Here is a 22607-nt window from a genome sequence, read left to right as displayed (position 1 = left end):
GGTCAGGGTTATGGTTTATGGCTTACGGCTTAGTCTAAATCTTAGGTTTAGATTTAGGCTTAAGCTTAGGTGTAGGTTTAGGCTTACAGTTTGGTTTAGGGTTGGGTCTAGGGTTAGGGTTAGAATTATAGTTTGGTTTAGGGTTAGGGTTTTTTAGTAGTAAAGGACCCCTGACAGTTAAGTCCAGTCGCAAACAACTCTGGGGTTGTGGCGCTCATCTCACTTTACTGGCCGAGGGAGCCGGTGTTTGTCCGCAGACAGTTTTTCTGGGTCATGTGGCCAGCATAACTAAGCCGCTTCTGGCAAAACCAGAGCAGTGCACGGAAACGCCGTTTACCTTCCCGCTGGGGCGGTACCTATTTATCTACTTGCACTCTGACGTGCTTTCGAATTGCTAGGTTGGCAGGAGCTGGGACTGAATAACGGGAGCTCACTCTGTTGCGGGGATTCGAACAGCCAAGCTTCTGATCAGCAAGCCCAAGAGGCTCAGTGGTTTAGACCACAGCGCCACCCGCTGGTGGTTTAGTGGTGGTTTAGTGTTAAGGACTGGATTAGGGTTAGGGTTTGTTTTTTGCTGAGTGTTAGTTAGGGTTAGTTTTAAGGTTAGGGTTAAGGTTAGGGTTAGGGTCAGAGTCAGTGTTAGGGTCATCATTATGGTTACTGTTAGTGTTAGGGTTAAGGGTTAGGATTGGGGTTTTTAGGGTTTGGGTTTTGTTTTGGTTTAGGGTCTAGTTAGGATTTGTGTTAGGGTTAGGGTTATGGTTACTATTAGGGTTAAGGGTTAGGTATGTGCCGCCATAGTAACAGCACAAGGAACTGAAGCATCTTTGTTTTTTGCAGAATGTGGGAAGCAATGGAGATATAGGGACAACCTAGTGTATAGAGAAAGCTGTTGAGTGCAGGTAGTATGTAGCTATTCTGGACAGCTAATTTTCTCATACTGATCCTTGTCTGACTCCAATGCTTGCACAAACCCAAGTTAGCATCTCCATTCAGCCACAAAGCTCACCTGACTATTTAGTCCAGTTTTACAGGCAATGGCCATTTTAATGGGTCCAATTAATGTGCAGTTCATGGCACGTGTGTCATGCTGGATCCAGAAGGCAGAACAGGAGAGACAGGAATAGAAGGAACCCCCTCGTGAAATGGTCACCACGTATTGAAGCATTTTTATTATGCTCTTCAGCTAAGAGCTCCCAGAGTGGCTTAAAATGATATGTTATAGGATCTGACTCTTTTAACCTAACATGCTTCACAGGGCTGTTGTTTGGGGGTTTTGCTGAGGAACTCCTCAAAGGATTTTTTTTGGTACCACATCCATATAGGATAACAGAAGTCCTGCCTTGCAATATATCTCTATTCCTTCTCTGATGTAGATCTGGCTGGTCCATATGATTGGCTGGCTGCCACAGTATTTCTTTCCATATGATGCAAACTTCACAGAAATTCAAGGAAGAGAGACAAAAATGTCTGGTTTTCAGAGTCTTCTATTAAGATGCATAGCATCAAAGTTTTTTTTCCCTAGCCAGTCTCATTGACTGGTGACAAACACAGTTTTCTGAGAGACCTGAATGCAATACATGAGAGGCTTCTCTTCTCTTGGTGTACAAATAAATACATTTCTTCTGGCTGGCAGTCACCTCAGGTCAAACAGATTCTGCAGGCTTTTGCAACAATATAATAAAAAAACTTGAACAACCTGCTTACGAGAGGCAAAAGTAGTATTATGAGGGTATACTCTGGAACCCTATTTCCTGCTAGCATCAAAATACTAGTTGCCTGTAATCAATATTTGTATTTAATATGTTCTCCTGCACTGCCATCTTGTGGTTAGATGTAAAGAACAGTGTTGCTTTGCCACAGCCCTGCAGAAGTTCAGATGGAAATTTTACTACAGAAAGCTGCCAGTTGGCACAGAATTAGTGAATAACTACTGAAAATCTAACAATAACCATTTGTTCTCTTAATAAGTGATAAACTGCAATATGTTAAGAACCATTAACAGTAACTCCTGAAACTATGAATACGTGAAAAGTCCGCTTCTCTGTCACTATAATCTTTTTCATGACTAAGGGACACTAACTGCTTTGGAATGTTTCGAGCTAATATTTATGGCTCCTTGCCAGCATTTTGTGCGGGTGTTTGTATATGTATATTTTAGTATGCTGCAAGAAGGCTTTTTAAAATAACATATGCCATTTATGCTTTGAGATTCTTGCATTGCAGGGGGTTGGACTAGATGACCCTCGGGACCCCTCCCAACTTTACAATTCTATGATTGTAAGCAGAGGTTGGATAGCCGCTTGCCACGGAAGCTTTCGTCTGCGGGATGCGCACTGCCTGCAACCCTGGGGAGGTTTGCTTGGTGCTTTCATTACATATATTTAGGAGCCATGTGAAAGCATTTCTCTTCAACTGAGCTGATTTAACATTCTACAGCTTTTAAAACGCGTTTGTGGGAGCGTGTGTCGGCTTGTGTTTGATTTATTATATGCTTTGTATTCTCGTTTTGTATTTTTCTGCTGTGAACTACAAATTTAATAAATACCACTACTGCTAACAGTGGAGATTCCTGAGCAGAGGTTGGATGGCCACCTGTAATGGATGCTTCATTTGAGATTCCTGCATTGCAGGGGGTTGGGCTAGATGACCCTGGGGACCCCCCCCAAAACTCTGCAATTCTACTGCAAAAGCAGACAATTTCCTAGCATGCCTTCCTTGTGGAATGATCCTCTTCTCCCCCCCCCCCCCGAGCTCTGTAATTAAATTATCCTCCACGTAATGGGCTGCAGCACGCTTTTCTGTCCACCGGAGGGCTCCGCTAGCTGGCTTGATGTGAGGAAGCGCTGGAGAGGAAGCTGAGAGGCAACATGGCTACGTCGAGGCTGCTGGTGGGCAGAGCAGCGCGCCTGCTCTCCTTTCTCCAAGGCGGCAGGGCGCCTGCCAGGTGAGCGCTTCGTTTCTGGGCAGGTGCTGCATTGAAGGCTGGAGGAGCGGGCAGAGCTAGAAGCGTCCTGGGCACTGCAGTTTTAGGCCTGAGAAGAAGGTACTAGCAGGGGACGGAGAGCGCCTTTCACCGGCAGGAAAAGTAGGGTGCAAGTATCCCACATAAGTCAGTCCCAGAAAGTGCCCTCCGCCGGTCCCCAGATCCTCGGTGCGCGCCTGGCAGTTTTGAGATAGCGAGTCTTCAAAAACAGAAACAGAAACACTCCCCATTAAGGAGATCTTCTGCTGAAGTCCTTTCTCTCTCCCCCTCTCCCTCTCAGTACTTCCGGAGAAGAAGAAAGAAACCTTGAAAATTTAAAATTATTTGGAAATAAAAATAGATCTGTGCCTGTTTATGCCCTTATTAAAGACGGCTGCCACTTGGCTGTAATGGGTAGATATCCCCAGAACGAATTGCAAGCATTGCCGGATTTATTCCTTTTGCCTGTAAAGCGAGATGAGCGCTGCAACCCCAGAGTCATCTGCGACTGGACTTAACTGCCAGGGGTCCTTAACCTTTACCTTTTTATAAGTAGGCTGAATCCTAGGGCCTCTAAATCTAGGAGGCCTCCCCAGCCCGCCCACCCCCCAGTGGGCAGTCTCCCCTCTCCCAAAATTGCAAGCCCTAGACTTTATGCGAGGGCAGGGCAACCCGGGCCCAGCAACTATGAGACTCAGGGCCAGCCAGTGGAGCCCAATTTGAAACTCTAGGGCCCAACTTGAATAGTGTTTGTGGGGCCCTAGTTTACAGCCAAAATCTGCAGAATCTTAAAAGATATAAATCAGTGTGCTAGGTTCTGTACATTGAAAGTGATAGACAAACAAATTTTTGATAAAGTTTTCTGATGTCCTTTAGAGGAAAAATTGTGAATGGTGAACACTTCACCTGTTTAATTTCTGCCTGCTGCACATCTGTTGATAGCATGCAAACCCAGCCTCAAAAAAGGAGGAATTGTTAGTTGCTGGAGGGGGGTGCAACTGGTGCAGATGAGGAGTAATTGAAGTTTGATTGTGATTGTCAATTGCCCCATAATTAGAAGAGGAATAAATTGCCATAGGAATTAAAATGCAAGTGGCATGTATCCTTATTTCCAATCCAGAACTCCTGTAAGACTGGAAAAACCAGCTGTGAACTCTGACCCAATTCCTGCCCGTGTTGTGCTGCTTAGATAGTTGCTGTGACATGACAAGGCTGGTGTTGGAAGATACCTTTGCTCTCTTTATCTACAAGGAACAAGAGATGATTTATTAATGGGGATGGCAAGGGGCAGTCATCTTGGTTGTTTAAAAATAGAAAATTACTTCTTTCTTCCCCCTGGCCGTCTGCCTGTCATACCAATAACAAACAGTTGGTCTCTAAGGTGCTACAGAAAGGATTTTTTTTATATAAAAAAAATTGTGTTCATTAAAATATTTAAAGTTCTCTCTCTCTCTCTCTCATATACTGTTGACCAACCAGTCAGTGCATCTTTCACACCAGGAAATTGTTAGCTGGTCTACAAAGTGCATATCCAGAGAGAGTTTGATTCAAGCTAGCTTTTTCAGCAAGAGGCCAGTCTGCTGTCCCTCAGACCTTGTGGGGGGCCGGACTATATTTTGAAAAAAAGAAAAAAGAACGAATTCCGATGCCCTACAAATAACCCACAAATAAATAAAAGCACACATTCTACTCATGTAAAAACACGCTGATTCCGCGGGCTGGATTTAGAAGGTGATTGGGCCGGATCTGGCCCCCGGGCCTTAGTTTACCTACCCATGTGCTATGAATGGTTTGGAGAGTCCTGGCAAAGGGGAAAGTATGAGTGGAAGAGGTAGGGGAGGATCCACTAATATCCAAAAGTGCAGAAAAGATCATGCTTTATTTATTTCTAGAATTTACCAACCGTCCACCATTCAAAAAAAAATTGTAGCGGTGCACAAAAATGAAGAAAAGAAGTGCAAACAAAATACGAGGTTGAAACAAGAAAAATAGATTGAAACACATTGATAAAACCAATGAGAACAATAGCAAACAATGCAAGCCTGAAAAGGCCACAAGAGGGCCTCATTTGACCTGAGAGTTCAAGCAGGCTGAAGGTGACCTCAGGCCCTTGGCTGTTGAGGAGTTTTGTACTCGAGCAGTAAAAGCTTAAACTTCACCCAGTAGCAGATTGGCAGCCAGTGTGAATCCATTAGCTGTGGTGCAAAGGAGAAATTGCTTCTAGCTATGGTTAGGGAGCACACATGCTGTCAGCTCCCAGTTCGCCTGAGAGGACTCTTACCAGACTACATTTGGTGTTGTGTTGTTGTTGTTTAGTTGTTCAGTCGTGTCCGACTCTTCGTGACCCCATGGAACAGAGCATGCCAGGCACTCCTGTCTTCCGCTGCCTCCCGCAGTTTGGCCAAACTCATGTTGGTAGCTTCGAGAACACTGTCCAACCATCTCGTCCTGTGTCATCCCCTTCTCCTTGTCCCCTCCATCTTTCCCAACATCAGGGTCTTTTCCAGGGAGTCTTCTCTTCTCAAAGTATTGGAGCCTCAGCTTCAGGATCTGTCCCTCCAGGTGTTTTAAAATTGTAAATTGCATTGGGCAGAATGGCAGAAGAGTAATATATTTAAATCCAGCCAATAAATGTGACAACCAATCCAGAGGATGTCACCAGCTGCCAGCTTTTTCCTCTTCATCTCAGTGTTGCACTGAATATTTTAGTTATTATTTCATCCTTTTTTCATATAATTTAGGGATGGTGGCTGAATCTTTTGCAACACATCAGAATCATTAAATTGCTCTGTCCTGTTTTTTGCAAGTGAGCATGAATGTGAATAATATTAAGTTTCCCGTAAGATCAGGGAACTGAAATAGTTCTGTGGGGGAATACCAAGCCTTTATCAGTTTAAACTCTGAATCAGAAGAGTCTGAATCATAGCTGAACCCCACAGATGATTAAATGAGGAGCGGGAGAGCTATGTAAACCACATTGAGCTCCGTGGAGAAAAGGGTAGGATATTAATGCAACAAATAAATAGATTTTCTATGGAAACTGTGTTCTTGTAACTCCCAGTTTTGCCCACATTCTTCCAGAAGTAGTTTGATTGTGACTAGTGTTTTGCTTAAAAATAAATAAATAATAATTATCAGGATAAATGTGATCTTTTTCCTACAGGTCCTCTTATTTAATTTTATTTTTAAAGATATATTCAAACAGAAAATCATGAATCGGCACGCCTTGAAACCTCCTCTGCTAAAACCTTAATGGACATAGGAACTCGGAGGATCTTCTCATCGGATCATGACATCTTCAGGGAAAGTGTAAGAAAGTTCTTCCGGGAAGCTGTGCTTCCATATCATGGAGAGTAAGTTAAACATTGTAAATCTTGTGGTCTTGCCTGCGGTGGTGTTTGTTAACCGGAGTTCGTTTCATTCTCCTCCCCCCCCCCACCCGCCACCTCCTGTTAGAAGCAATGTTAAATTACGCATCGGTTCTTCTAGGAGAAAAGATTCTTCTAGGAGAAGAGATTATACTTGTGCCCAATGGAAGTTTCCATCCTACGGTGTTTAGCAACTTTGCAGGACTTGGGGTATTTTTGCTGGAACAGTGGCATGGGATAAAAGCATTGCAGAACAAAACCACACACACTGTAGTCCTGATCAGGTCTCTCTGTGCCTAAAAATCATGCCCTGCCCTTGTTCTGCATTCATGCATTGAACATAAATATAGTTTGGCCCTTGGTTTAATAATGTAATGCAGCAGGTTAACAAAGGCTGCAACCCTGTACCTACTTTTCTGATAGTTTGCCCCACTGAAATTAACAGGACTTATTTCTGAGTGTTGTTGTTGTTGTTGTTGTTGTTGTTGTTGTTGTTGTTGTTACTAGTATTAATATTATTATACCTTGCCTTTTCCCCCCTAATGGGACTCAAGGCAGCCTACAGATAAAAACAAGAACTGCTTAAAATATAGAAAAAAACAATAATTAAAAAACCATTAAGCATGGATAAAATTAAAACTATATATGTATATAATAACTATTGAAACCATACCAATAATTGCAATAACAGCACCATAGCACCAACTGCAGTCAGTTCCCAAAAGCCTGTATTTTCAGCTTTTGGGAACTGGCTTTTGAGAACAAGGAAGTCTTCACCTGCTGGCGGAAGGACAACAAGGAGGGAGCCAGTCTATCTTCTCTATGGAGGGACTTCCAAAGTCTGGGTGAAGCCACCGAGAAGGCCCTCTCCCGCTTCCCCACCAAGTGTGACTGTGAGGGTGGCAGGACCAAGACAGGGGCCTCCTTTATTTACCGGTATTTTAATTTGGTTGCAGTAGCTCCATTGGGGGGAGGAGAACAAATCCAACCGCACACCCACCCACCCCCGGTGCTTAAACCTTGCATCTCTGAATCAGCAGGTGTGAGTGTGCACATGAATGAGCATGCGCGCGTACAGACACGTATAAGCAACCCTCAACTCTTGGTATTGTGTGTTGGTTTGCTTCTAAATGTCTTTGATTTCAGGCAGTGCATTTTTATAGAGCAGTTCCTCAGTTTTGCCGCCCGCCTTCCTGGCACACTGTAAAAAAGAATCCCACAGAACTCCACTCAAATCTTGTTTTATTTGCAGGTGGGAGAAAGCTGGGCAGGTAAGCAGAGAGCTCTGGGAAAAAGCTGGACAGCAGGGCTTGCTGGGTGTCAATATATCAGAAGAACATGGTGGCATTGGAGGGGATCTTTTCTCCGCAGCAGTCGTTTGGGAAGAGCAGTAAGTAGCAAATGCACCGTGAAATAATTATTTCAATGTCAAGTATCTTTTTTGCTCTTGATTTCCTATGGCCATATCTTTTGGAAACACTGTTTTGGGCATAGCTGTCAACCTTTCCCTTTTTTTGCGGGAAATTCCCTTATTATAGCATTGGGAAACAGCAGGGAGGGTTGACAGCTATGTGTTGGGTTCCCCTCCCTCGTGCACCCTGATAGCACATAGCTGTCAACTTTTCCCTCTTTAAGGGAAATTCCCTTATTCCGAATAGGATTCCTCGCAAGAAAAGGGAAAAGTTGACAGCTATGTGACAGCAGCATTTTAGGGTATTGCTAATTCTTCTGAAAATGTATAAAGCCCTGAACAACTTGGGGCCTAGATACCTGAAGGAAAGCTTCTCTGTATATAAGCCTGCCCACGTATTAAGATCTGCAGGAATGGTCATTGTCCTTCTGTGTGTTCCTCAGAGCTCTATGTGTGGTGGTGACTTGGGATAAGGGATTCTATCCCTCCTGAGATACCATTGCCACTGTTGGGTTCATATTTGACAACGACTAAAAAGTGATCTCATGTTGAGTTGTAGACTGCTTGATCTTATTGTGCAGGGCATTGATTTGATGCTGAATGGTAGACTCTGCTGTGAATCTGGTTATTATTATTGTTATTATTATTATTAGATGGTAATTTTATGTATGTTACTGTCAGCTCTTGCTGAGATGTTAAATCGGCATCTCGGCTGAATTGCTCCCCAGACTATCAGTACTTGAATGTCCCCCGTATCAGTATATCCTTTCCCATAGAAAATTTGCACATTGCAAAGAAGGCTAGGCTATAATCCTTGACCCTGACATGCTACTTTCCATTTGATCATGATCTCCAGACTGCAGTGGTACAGTTCAGAAACCCCTACGGCACTTGATTCCAGTTATCTGTATTTGTGTCAAAATGCCATGCCTTCAGTAGGGCTAGGGTGGAATCTAGATACATAAAAAAAGCTGTGAAAGTTTAAAAAAAAAAGTTTTGAAAAAAATATATTGAATATGCCATAGCTCACCATCGCCATCTAGTGCCACATTTGTATAATGCACTTTACAACACACTGTAAACATTTTATCTGCAGCTGTATAGCCGAGTCCTAGATTATGGTCTTTCTCTTTCTCTTTTTCCTTTAAAAAAGGAAAGGCCAGGATGTGGGACTACTGTGTGATTTAACTTATCTTTAAGGAATAATTTCGAACAAGTAAATCCAGTCCCTAGCTTCATTACTTCCCCAAAGTATCAAAAACTTTAGATACCAAAAACAGTGGAATTACAAAAATAATTGATAATTAGGTTTCTCTGTGTTTCGATAGTGTATTTAAAATTCAACCTAAAAATCAGTGCTTTGAGCATCTCTTGACTTCTTTTTTTCTTTTTCAGAATGTATGTTAACTGCACAGGCCCAGGATTCAGCCTTCACTCTGATATTGTCATGCCGTATATAGCAAATTATGGTTCAAAAGAGCAGATTAAGAAGTTCATTCCAGAAATGGCAGCCGGCAAATGTATTGGTGCAATAGCTATGACAGAGCCTGGTGCTGGGAGGTGAGCCAAGAAATTACAAAAAATTAATTGTTGTAAAAAGTAAGTCCCATTAAATGTGTGTGCTCTGTAAGATTTCAAATACTTTTGCCTTCCTGTATAAGGTAAAATTGGCGGACCAGTTTGTCAGAGCAAATTCCTCTAACTTTGCTGAACTATAATAATAATAATAATAATAATAATAATAATAATAATAATAATAATAAATTTATTATTTGTACCCCGCCCATCTGGCTGGGTCTTCCCAGCCACTCAAGGAACCAGTTTTAATTTCTCCTCTGCCACAAATTCACTAAGAGTCCACTGGCAAATCACAATCTGTTGGCCTCTGCTCCTTGTATAAAAAACAATGCTTAAGTACCTTACAAGGTTGTTCTTTAGTATCTCTGCATGTGTAGACAGAAGGAACTGTGAACACTATAAATGCAAAGCATTGCTACTGTTACAAGAAATTATATTTCTCACCCCTTGCCTTTCCCTTTAAGACCATATTGCAGTCGTTAAGAGTCGTCAACAGGTTTTCCACACCTATCAGCTGATCACCCATTTCCACCACCCTTCTGAGTAATACCCCTCCCCACTCCCTCACTATATTTAAGGGTCTGGTGACTTCCGTTTCAGTGTATCTGAAGAAGTGTGCATGCACATGAGAGCTCATACCAAGAACAAACTTAGTTGGTCTCTAAGGTGCTACTGGAAGGAATTTTTTTTATTTTAAGAAAGTATATGCACACGATTCCAAGTGCAGGAGGCAGAATAAACAGGAAGCTGTTATTCAAGGACTGGATGAAAAAAGAAGCAAAGCACTCACCGCTGAAGTAACGTTGGATGCAAATACTCTGCATGAAAATTAAGAGTTAATGTATGCTTGACTCTGATTTTTCTTGTTACCCCGTTTTCCTTTTTAGATACGCTTTTTAAAAAATTATTGTGGCAAACCCCCGGAGCCTGGCTGCTGGAGGAGGTTAGGGTGTAGCAGATGTCCCTGTCTGCTTACCTCTTCCTGCCTCTGCTGTCGGTGGGCTCTTGCTGCTGCTGGAGAGGTCCCCATGGCTAACTGAATGCTATTACCAGTAGTGTTCCTGATACGGCTCTGAAACAGGGCATTATGAAGGTGGAGAAGGATCCTAAAGGGTCCATAACTTGGATAGGGGCCCATCTGTGCCAGCCAACTACTGGAGCAGGAAAAAAAGAGAGAAAGTGCTCCTTCCCACATTCTGCCCTGGCTGGCAAGACCTGGCGAGGCTTTTGATTCTGCTATTCTGTCCCACTGCTCCTGGCTGAGACCTTAGAATTGCACATTCTGTGATGTTATGGCAGTGGACAAACCTTTGAATAAATGTTTTAGACAAAAAAAAAAAAAAAAGAATTGTTCCCTTACTGTGCAATCCTGTGCATGCTTACCTGCTTACTTGGGAGTAAGCCGCATTGAGCACAGTGGGACCTCCTTATGGAGGGCAGATTTTGCCCTTATTGCAGCCCTGTTCATAAGGGCAGTGCTAAACTCCCCCCTGCCCCATAGGAGTAAATGGCAATGGATCACCATTAGAATAGGACCTATTTTTTCATATCCCTTGTTAACACTGAATTTGCTCCCACATATGCCTAACTCTCTTCTGGATTCTGCTTGGGGTTCTTTTTTCTTTGTTTTTGTTTTTTGTGTGACTATTCGGGGAACTTGCTTTTATATATAATACAGGGGTGGCCAACTTCCAAGCGACTGCGATCTACTCACAGAGTTAAAGACTGGCAGTGATCTACCCCCTTTTTGGGGGTTCAGGTCAAAGTTGTTGAGCTTTTTTATTTTTAGGGAGGAGGAAAGCCCCATTTTGGGGGGGGGGGTGCAGGGCAAAAACTTTGAGCTTTTTTTAGGGGAGCCAATTTTTTTGGGCTTCTTTGAGGGGAGCCAGTGATCTACCGGTAGATCGCGATCTACCTGTTGGACGTGCCTGATATAATAGATTCCCTGGTGTGCGAATCTATCTATGCTGGGGTTATTTAAAAATAAATATTGTGCCTTTTCCTCTGTACTATTAAGAACTGTTTTATTGTTAGTGATTTGCAGGGTGTGCGAACATACGCAAAAAAGGATGGAAGTGACTGGATTCTAAATGGCAGTAAGGTATGTACAGGAAGGATAAGTTATTCTGCATTCGGTATAGGCTTCATCCTACAGCCCTTTGAGATAATGGCTTCTAAACTGGCCACGGTGGTCTCGCCACTGTACCTTTTGCCAAAGAAGCAGTCCCAAGCTACTTCCCGTTATGTTTCTTTACGAGAATTCATGCTGCCAGAGTAATGTGGCTACTTTCGCTGGCAGCTTCAAAACTCAATCAGCCTAGCAGGTGCTCTTCTGTACTTCTTTTATCTGGGGAAGATATAAAGACCATCTGAAGAATTTGGCCTTTTCGTGTTCTGACATAGTTGGCCTGCACAGGGTAACCAATGTGCAAATATTTCACAGTTCAAAAGAGTTGGCAGTAGATTGGCTTCCCTGGTATGAAACTGCCTGAGGGGACCAAGGAGGCAAATAAAAACTTGACTACATCAATGCAAAAGAGAAAAGAGAAAGTGTTTCCTTTCTCGGTGAGTGTATTGTTCAGGGTTCAAGGAAAATGCCATGCTGGATGCCAACTGCATGCAGCCAGGTTGTTGTTGTTGTGTTATTAGACACTTTAGTTGGAACTGCTTCTCTTCTTCTCTGATAATAGTTTGGGGCAGGGAGGAGGAGGAGGAGGAGGAGGAGGGGGAATGCCAACTCTCAGCCTACCTCCTAGATAGAATAGATAACCCCACGTGCAGGACCCTGGGCAAATTGGAGGGAGGCCAAGATACAAAACATTTTCATCAGTCATTACAATGCCACACAAAGTTGCAGGGTTTTTTTTTAGGATGTAACAGCATTTATTGCAATTGTTTGAGAAAAGAGAGGAGGACACTGTTAATTTCCCCCATTGCTTTCACTTGTTTACGGCTCTTTTGACATGCTGAAATTATTTACAGCAAAATGTTCTGCTGGCTTCTGTGGCATGATTGATTTTCAGCACAATCCCAACATCTCCGCTTGGTCAGAATTAAGTCTCATTGTCCTCCACGGGGCTTTACTGCTTAGTGCAGCCTTCCCCAACTGGTGCTCTCTAGATATTTTGGACCACAGTCTCCATCACCCCCAAGCAATATGGCTTTGCAGGCTGGGGCTTGAAGTCCAAAACATCTGGAGGGCACTAGGTTTGAGAAGTCTGCCCTGGTTAAGTGTGCTTACTGGATTATAAGTTTACCTTATGCTAATGTTCGGTTTGCTGCTTGCTTCTTTTTTTAAGAGCTTGAGCTGCATTAGAAGAATTGTGAGCCTTTTTTTTCCAACAACAACAACAAAAATTCCTTCCAGTAGCACCTTAGAGACCAACTAAGTTTGTTCTTGGTATGAGCTTTCGTGTGCATGCACTTGTGTATCTGAAGAAGTGTGCATGCACACGAAAGCTCATACCAAGAACAAACTTAGTTGGTCTCTAAGGTGCTACTGGAAGGATTTTTTTATTATTTTTTATTTTGTTTTGACTATGGCAGACCAACACGGCTACCTACCTCTTTTTTCCACCTGCCTTACTCCTTGTGATGGGGATCACTAGGCAGTGGGATAACTGTCAAGGGTCCTGCCTTAAGGCAGATGGTGCCATTTGATTACCTTTGGGTCTCTTCTGTATCCAGTCCTCTGAACAAGAATTCAAAGTGATCTTGATTAAACTAGACAATTAGCATGAAAGCTGCAAGATAAAACAAAGAAGCAATGGTTTGCTCAGAGAAAAATCTGGAATGGTTGGCTCTATGGTAGCATTGTTGTGATGGGTTCCCCTCTCCTCCATGTGAATGTTCATTGCTAATTACTGCTGCATTGTAAATGGCTTCAGCTGCTTTGGAGTTCCTTAACAGAGACCCTGTCTCCAAGACAAAGGAAGTCATAACAATAGTATGTAGCTACTTTATCCCACTTTACTGTATTGCAGGTGTTCATTACTAATGGTTGGATGAGTGATGTAGTAATTGTCGTGGCCGTTACAAACCGCGAGGCCCGTTCCCCTGCTCATGGCATTAGCCTCTTTCTGGTAGAAGAAGGAATGAAAGGATTCATCAAAGGGCGTAAACTTGAGAAAATAGGACTTAAAGCACAGGTGAGTCGCGGGAGTCCTGAGAAACCACTCTGATGATTGCCTGTGGTGAATGCAGCTTGAGGAATGACATAAATATTCTACACCAATTAAGAAGTGTATTATTTAGGACTAAAATACACAGCAGAATTGAAAGGTGGGTGCAGGACCACACATCATGCAAAGGAGCCCTCTACCCAGAAGCTTCTTGTGCAGTCACCTTTGGCATCTCATGTGTCTGCCCCTTTCACACAAAGTGAGCTGTGGGGCAGGAACCTGATCTTAGCATCAAAAGTGGTGCATTGGTGAAGACAGCTTAACTTCCACTGCCCCAGTTCCCCAAGGTCAGTTGCCCAAACTCCTGCTCTGTGTATGTATATATGTCCTGCCCCAGACCTGTTCCAGTAATGGAAGTGAGCCCATCTGAGAAAAGTACAGTACCTGGGTTGATGGAGGGGTAAGATTTGTCTCCTGTCCCCCGTGCATGATGTTAAGTATTAGGCACACCCCATGGTTCACCAAGTGTTGGCGGTGGGTCAGACATTTGAGACAAACATAGCTACTGCTGCTACACCACATTTGGTCCTTAGAAAATGGATGTGGTGAGCTATAACTTTCACCAGCAGTTTGCCTTCTGAGCCCGTGTGTATGAAGGGAAGGACTGTATTAAGGAACAAGAAGCAGATTTGCAAAATGGTGGTAGCAAATTTTCTGTGTGATTTTATTTTTTTTTAAATTAGGACACGGCAGAGCTGTTTTTTGAAGATGTCCGCCTGCCTGCCGGGGCCTTGCTTGGACAGGAGAACAAAGGCTTCTATTATCTAATGGCAGAGCTTCCTCAGGTAGGGGAGACATAAAACCGCACTGAGGCACACAAAGGCATGACTTGTTCATTGCAGCAAACTGCCAGTGACAGATTGCATGGTGTGACATTTGATCTCCGACACAGGATTTCAGCAGCCACCACCTGCCGATCTCAGTGTGGGTTTTTTGCTGCTTCATGTTGGAAATACTGCATTTGAAACTGATGTGTGATCTTCTTTCTACTGGGTTACAGACCTGTGTGTTCATTTAAGAGATCACAGCTTCCTAAGGAATGGTTTGATAATGTAACTGGTTTTGGCCATGCCGGTTTAATATTAAAATGAATGTGGATGGACAATTTGATTTCAAATTCAGATGCCATATTGAGTAGATCTGTTGCAGATGCATTTGATCACAGCACAATGGATAACCGTTGTTTTAACATTAGTGACTCCATCTTCAGCTGTACCATTCTGGTGCTGGCACAGCGAAAAATGAGAAAAAATCCCGTCCCATCCACCTTCTACTCTGGCTGGCGCAAGTAGCAAGACAAGATGAGGCATTCAGTGTTCTGCTTACTGTCTGGGGTAGGGTTGGGTCATATCTGGTTTTCAGTATCGTGACATATCACCCGCTGAACATCACATCATCCCGATATCTCACAATGTCTGAAAAAAGGATGTAACTATGTAGAAGCAAATGGGGCAATGTCTTGGCAACTGCTACTTCTTAGGAGTGTAAAACTGATACCTTTTTACTTATCTTTAACATATTGCCCCGATTCTCGTAATTTGAACAGAGCTTCTGCATATGTTCCTTCATGTACATATTCCACATCCAAATTTTCTCAGGATGCATTGTTGTTATGTGCCATCCCAAACTCCAAGAGTGGTGCGAGATTCCAGGGGTTGCAGGTGCATTTTACATGGAGTCTGTTTCCCTTTGGACAAGACTGTGCATAGAAAAGACTGTGCTGTCTTTACAATATATGATTTATGGTGTTTACACACACACACACACAACCTGAGGAATTTAGGATGTGTGGCACCCCACAAACTCCTATCGTGTGTTAAGAATGTACATACATAAGGTGCATGTACGTAGGTCCCCTGTGTAGACAGGATCTCAGGCGCATGGATGAAAAGTGGCAATCTCTACCCGCCCCCCCCCCTCCACTGTGTTTCTACGCTACACACTGCTATTCTAGACACATGTCTAGCAATTTGGATCTGGGACTAAAATTTTTATATCCAAGTTGAACCGTGTGGGGATTTTGAAGAATGTTGGAAAATATTAGCAGCTTAATTCTGGTCAACGTCACTTTTAAAGACTGGGAAGACTAATTTAGCTTGTGATGAAAGGGCAGGGGATAGGACTGTGCGTACGAATAGCTTTTCTGTGGTAATGAGCACATGTGAGAATGTTTTCTCCCTCCATCTCTTAAGGAAAGGTTGTTGATTGCTGATATGGCAATTGCCAGTTGTGAATTCATGTTTGAAGAGACAAGAAACTATGTTAAACAAAGAAAAGCTTTTGGAAAAACAATTGCACATTTGCAGGTAAGCATTTGGGCATGTTTCTTTGTCCTGTAAAGTCATAATAAATGTCTGAACCCCATAAAGCATATATTACTCTGACAAGCTCTTCCAGTACACTACACTTCAGACTACCGGTTTGATTCACCTAATGTGCAGTCAGACTTTCCCCCCTCTCCTTGGCCCCAGATTTGACTCTAGGGTGGCTGGGAGAACCTCCAGGATGGTACACAGGGTAAGGGGGAGACAGTGACATCTGACAAACTGCAAGGCTTGCGCTGGTGGAATGTTCACCGCAGCGAGACATTGAATTCCACCCTATGGCTGTATTTGCACATCACACTAATAACATAGTTTAGCAGCATGTGCACGAGTCAGTTTACCATTTTTTCCCTCAAGAACTTAATTTTTACAAGCGTAAATTTTAGAGAAATCCATAGAATTGTTCCTGGATACAGTACAGCATGACAAACCTGATATACCCTGAGAAAACAGTACCCTTCCAGGTAAAATGAATACTTTCCTTTCTAGCAATTTCAAACAAAATCTGGGTTCAACCTCATATAATTTATTGCCTTTTCTCCCCTACCTCACCCTGCCTTCTGTCTTTATACTGGTTCTGTTCCCTCTACCAAGCGGTGTTTCTCAAACTTGGGTCTCCAGCTGTTGTTGGACTACAACTGCCATCATCCCTGACCACTGGTCCTGCTAGTAAAGGGATGATGGGAGTTGTAGTCCAAAAACAGTTGGAGACCCAAGTTTGAGAAATACTGATAGGTATCCACTTCTCACCAGAAGCTTTTCCTGTATAGTCTCATTTCCTTTTTTTCCAGGCACCTTCCACGTAGCACACCTATATCTGTGCTTCCTTGGAGCACCTCCACAGGTCTTCCTGGTGCTACAGTGGCTTACCTTTGCAAATGTTTCCCAGAGTACACAGTGTAATGTACATTTTAAGAATAGTTTTGAACTTTGTGGGTGGTGCATTCTATGCAGTGGGAGAGCAGAATTGAACCTGCCACCTCTGCCGCATTGCCTATGGATCATTAACCCACATAAAATATAGGAGAGGTACATGATGGTGCCTGACCCGATCTTCTGTTTCAAATAGCCCTCTTAATTTTCAGTGCTGCTCAGTTCTAATGGATCTTACTCCCGGGTAAACAAACTCTTCACTTTCTTTCTTGAATTGGAAGACTGTGCAGCACAAGCTCGCAGAACTGAAAACGGAAACATGTGTAGGTCGCACGTTTCTGGATAGCTGTCTCCAGCTCCACTCGGTGAAACGGCTGGATTCTGCCACCGCTTCAATGGCCAAGTACTGGTATGTGTGTTAAACAAGTTATCTAACTTTCCATATAACACCTCCATCTTATGAACAGTTACATTGAACGTAACCTCACATGGTTGACAGGCTGGGGGAGGCCTTTCTTACAGGGGTGCAAAGAATTTCCTGGGGGTGACAATTGTCTCCATGATCCTTCCTTCAGTTTAATTTTGCTACTTCTGTGCACAAACTCTTGTGCATATGAGAAGCGGGGTGCATACCCCAGGGCTCATTTTGAACAGCAGGATTGATTTTTTTTAAATGGAAGGAAAAGTTCCATGGTTAGGAAAGTGCAAGGAGAAAGAGTAGAGCTGCTACTTCTTAAGTAGAACAGGAGTTGTGTTCGACATAGCATGACGCAGATCACACAATCAGCACAGGGATTTCCCCTTGCACCACAGAACGTCCGCGCCGTGTAAAAATTTTCTGAGTTCCCCTCTAGCCCTCTGGAACAGATTTTTGAGTCCCACCGGGGAGGAGAGGTGGGGGAAGCCCATTGTGCTAATGCTAATCCTTGCACTTGTGCAACTATTTAGGTCTGGATGAATGCTCCACATGGGGCCATTCAACACTAAGCGCAAGAAAGTTAACAGTAACAACAAATACATAGGCTGTATGTAAACAAATAGGCTGCCACCACAAACGAAATGTGAACCCCCCCTCTAAATTAGCCTTTGCCAGCCTGGGGTTGGACTAGATTGCCCTTTGGGCCCCTTCAAACTCTATCAGACATTTTGGACTTCTGCCAGCAAAGGCTCCTCTAGGCTCTTTGGGAGGGTGTCTGAGCCCAACTGACAAGGACTTCTCTGCTTAAGCCAAGCTCTAGAAATATAAACAGTAAGGAGCTTGAGATTTACTTTCCTACAGCTAAGGGAACACAGAACAAAACCCTGTGAAATATCATTGGGACACAAGGGAGTAGCTTAACAGCCTCCAGCACACAGGGAAAATTGTTAATGAGAAATACATTTTAAAGCAGTGAATTTAAATGCCCAAGTATTTAAAGAATGTTTGATGAGAGGCAAAGGGAAGGCAACTATCACCACACAGGCTTGCAAATAAAATCAGTAATCTAACTTTGCTGGTTATACCTTCTTGCCTGGCCAATACAGTGTTCCTTGTGAGAAAGAAGTTCTGAAAGAGAATGAGAACATCTTTAGGTTCCTGATTTAGATCAAGCCTGTCATATTTTTTTGGAAATTGGAGACCAACAAAAGCTGCAGTCTTAATGGAGGGGCATTGTTTTGCGAGACCGATGGCAGGAGAGGCCCTGCCTTTGATGTAAGGGGTCTAGGCAGCAGACCAGAATTTCATTTAGTGGTTGGTTCCACTTCCTTGATAATTCTAGATTTCCACTGCAAACCAGTTAGCTTTTGCGAAAAAGGGATTAACGCGAAAATGTGCACCGGGAAATTAAAAATGCAATATATCTGCCTATTCAGTATTCACCACAGTGGGTGTCAAATACCAGGCATCAGGAGGCACTGTTGGGACTATTTCAGGATGTAGGGGGGTCGTCACAATGGCAGCAGAGAGAGAATTAAAATGGTAAGAAAAAAGAAGAATGTGACAGAGGGTTGTTCCTTGATTGCTTGTCACTAAGAATACTAGTCACGGTCACACCCCCCATGCAGCACTTGCAGAAGCACAGATGATGCCTCTAGATGAGAAAAATGCCTTCTCCTCAAAATAATACGATACCATGAGCGAGGTGAGGTCTATATACCAAATGAAGAACACTGTGTTTTATCGGCTATGAACTAGTCTGGAAAGGCAATTAGAAAGTAGGAAAGAATCTGGCTGCATGACTAGAATGCAGTACAAATGGGTGAGGCCCCTTTAATAAAAGACTCTGGCATCTGTTACTGGAAATTACTGGGTTCCTTAGATTTGGAAACTGGGTATGCTGGGTTGGTTTTAAAGCAGCGTTGGCTACTTGCAGCCCTTGAACTGAATAAAGATTGTCAGCTGATCCATTCAGGATGATCTTGTATTTCCTTTTCTCCCTTTTCTCTCCCTCCTCTTTTGAGGTAGTCAAGTCATCTTGACCTCAGCTTCTAAATTGCTCTTGGCAAAATGCAGCTTGAAGAGACCACGGTATTAGAAGTCTGGCTTCCATAAGAATGCTTAATTGCTGAGCTGAAAGGCTTTTGGAAACCATAACACGATCTTATTACAAAATGGCTGAAGGTTTATCAAATAAGTAGTTCCATATAGCATGCTGCATAAACGTAGACTCGGTATTTGACACCAAGCATTTCCCCAAATCTCTCTGACTCTTCAGGGTCACTATAACACTTGCCATGTTATAACAAATCCTGACCTGGGCTGCCTCTTTTAGAGTTCCATTTTTCATTAGCCAGAAAAAGCCGCTGGGTTGTTATTGCTGTTACATATTAACTTATGTTTTACCAGACAGAGTTAGACAAGTAAAAACATCTAAGGTAATGCTTTGTACTGATGCCAGATTGAATTAACTACATGGTTGAAAGAAATCAGATGCTAGATTAGAAGGACAGAAAACATTTTTGTGAGGCTATACTGATTTTTCTCTTGTGGAAACTATAGAAAGAGAAACACACACAAATAACAGAGTCCAGATGGGGTAATTCCAGTAATGGAAAAGAAATTTGGGTATAAATGCCTGATAAGAGAGTAATTTTACGTAGCCTCTAAGAAAAGGAAATCACCATTGTCCTTTTGTCTGCGCAGAATGATTAACTATAGTCATAACCGCTTTGTGAATACTGCAGCCCGTGGCACCCATATCTTACCCCAAATAAAACTCCTCTTAGTTTCCTTAAACAAAGCGGTTTCTTGGTATCGTTACTGAGTATGACTGGCTGTATTCAGATAGAGCTGTTCTCTTTTTACTGCTGCATGGGAAAAGATCCTAGAGTGTGCGTGCACATTCTAAACTGGAATGGAAAACTCAGCACTGGGGGGAAAAGGACCAATTAAACTGTGTTGCCTAGGTAGTGCTTTTATCACTAAAGAAAGCATTACATAAAACCAAGCTGTTGCTGAGTTGTAGAGGGCTGGATTCAACTAGGGGTTTCCCACTACTGGAAGCCAATTCAAGGTCTTGTGCTAGTGTAATATGGCTTTCCCCTGTCCTCTCCCTTTGTGCCCCCCCCCCACCTCTCCTTCCAGATTAGCTTGGGAGGGTCTGGAGAACCCCCAGAACAGGATTGAGGGGGGGGGGATATTGTTCCCTGGCAGAGTGATCTCCTTGTGCTGCATCGAATTCCTCTCTAAATGTTGCACCAACCTGCATTTGAAACCTTTTCTACAGCCAGTACATTATTTTGAGCACCATGCAAGCAGTTTCAAAATGGTGGTTATTATTTATTAAAAGATCACGGTGGTGCAACTTATTTAAGAGGAGAGCTAAGCTCAACTGCTTTGGAAACAGACTTTTCTCTCTTTTTAAGGGCTTCTGATCTCCAAAACAATGTGGCTACTCAGTGCGTGCAACTCCATGGAGGATGGGGATATATGTGGGAGTATCCAATTGCAAAGTAAGTATGACTACTTTTTATCCTCACAGGCATGCCTCTTGTTTGGGAAAAGCTGGTCACCCATAAAGAGAGATGTTTCAGCGGTCTTTCACTTATCCAGTTAAGTCTACAAAGCTGTGAAACGATGTTTGTATTCTTTTAAGTACAAAATGTTGACACGGGAATTTTAACTGAGCCCCTGTGCCCCCTCTGTGTCCAGTGACCGGCTGAAACCTGAAAATTCACCTTTAAACAGGATTAAGGCAGTTTCTTCATTGTGTCTATTGGTTGTGAAGAAGAGGAGTTGCAGAACATTATAATCAATAGGTCTAGAGAAACTGAGACTGGTGCTTGAGCTGAATCGCTAACCAGTTTCTCTTCAGATGAGAAACTGTCATGACAGTGCTGCCATGCAGATGCTTCAGCATCATTATTAATATGATTTAAGGATGACAGTGGGCCAGTTTGGACCTCACAAGCTGCAGCAAGGAAGGGTACTAAGATCACAGTTAAGTAATGTGTGGCTCTTCACCCAACCTTTGGGGTGCTTTGAGACATATTATTTGTGTTTATGGTCAAAATTATGTCCTGTTGTCTTTTCAAGCATTTAAGGTCCCATCATTTTATTCCTAAGAAGCTGTATTTTTCCGTGTATAAGACTAGGCTTTTTTCCTAAAAAATGTCAAAAATTGGGGACGTCTTATACACAGATAGTGCTGAGAGTGGACTGGTGATTGGTTGTTGCCGCAAAAATATACATGGGGTGTCTTATACATGGGGGTGTCTTATAGACAGAAAACTACTCTATACACACACACACCATTGCTTGCAAAGAACTTTATTTGAAACCTCTAAACACACATGGTCTTTTATGGACAGACCAGAACTTCTTTTGAAATGACTGAAGCATCTGGAAAATAAATAAAAAATGGTTATTATTAACAAGAATATAAATGTTAGACAGTGTGCTATTGTAATCATCAATATGACAATTAGCTTTGTATCTTACTTTCTCCTTGTTGTTACTTTTTAAATATTTATCTTTATAAACAAATAAACAGAATAAAAACAAAAATCTCCCCAAAGCTTAGCATAGTGAGGGATGACTCTGATGAAACAATTGCTCTGTAAAAACTAATTTAAGCAATGCACACTTGAAGATTAAGAGCAGTTTTCTCCCAGGATCCAAGTTTGTGTCCCTGATGACACACGTTTCTATTTAGAAGTACTAATATGTTTAGCAATCTACTCATTGACATTTTTCTCTAGATCTTTTGTAGATTCTCGTGTTCAGCCAATCTACGGTGGTACTAATGAAATAATGAAAGAGCTCATTGCTAGAGATATTGTGATCGACAAATAGGCATCTATCTATACTAATGGATAGTTCCAGATCCCATTTCTGCTGACAAGGAATTACATTGTGCCAAAAATAAAAATAAGGAGACATGACAGTATGGGTCTAATTGAAGAAGAAACAGCAGCAAAAGCCTGTTTAGACATTAACAATAAAAATGTTTTTGTTGATCTCCAATGTTTAACTTAGAATAACTGTTAATGATTTATTTCTCTTATGATATAACTCCCCAAATGCAAAAAAAAACTAAAAAACTGTTACAACTGTTTGGACTACAAGAACAAAATTTATGATGTCATTTAAAGCTGAATTATTTAAAACCTAATTCAGTTCTTTTCTGTCCTAAATAGAACATATGTTGAAGGATGATGTGAAAAATATCTACTGTAGAAACTGTAAAGCTCTTTGAAAATAAATGTAGGCCCATTTCTGTCCAAAAAAAAAAAAGTATACCTCTTCTAATGATCTGACTGGATATGCTTCTCTATAAGCAGAGAAGACAACAGGTGGGCAGTTAATCTTCTAATGTTAACAGATGATTGCACAAAGAGTGACATTTGTATGCAGCCTAAAGTGCCTTCCAACATGTAACTGTATTTTGTATATAACAGTAAAAGAAAAAACTTAAATAATAGTAA

General features: G+C 42.4%; 1 protein-coding gene across 2 annotated transcripts; it reads left to right on the top strand.

Annotated features, from left to right (window-relative positions):
• Positions 1-2838: 2838 nt before the first annotated feature.
• ACADL (acyl-CoA dehydrogenase long chain) lies at positions 2839-22607 on the top strand. 2 transcript variants are annotated; one of them, XM_033170787.1, is made up of 11 exons: positions 2839-2947; positions 6157-6318; positions 7586-7723; positions 9140-9304; positions 11357-11423; positions 13306-13470; positions 14187-14288; positions 15696-15809; positions 16982-17109; positions 20547-20633; positions 21882-22607. In XM_033170787.1, the coding sequence occupies exons 1-11, from the start codon at positions 2871-2873 to the stop codon at positions 21973-21975; spliced, it is 1299 nt and encodes a 432-aa protein (XP_033026678.1). In that variant the 5' UTR covers positions 2839-2870; the 3' UTR covers positions 21976-22607. The 2 variants fall into 2 exon arrangements, with proteins under 2 accessions (XP_033026678.1, XP_033026688.1); XM_033170797.1 differs by lacking the exon at positions 2839-2947 and adding an exon at positions 4776-4796.

Source organism: Lacerta agilis, chromosome 1 (genome assembly GCF_009819535.1).
Source record: "Lacerta agilis isolate rLacAgi1 chromosome 1, rLacAgi1.pri, whole genome shotgun sequence".
NCBI classification, from domain to species: Eukaryota; Metazoa; Chordata; class Lepidosauria; order Squamata; family Lacertidae; genus Lacerta; species Lacerta agilis.
The sequence above is the reverse complement of the archived record's forward strand: the minus strand, read 5'-3'. Positions and strand labels throughout refer to the sequence as shown.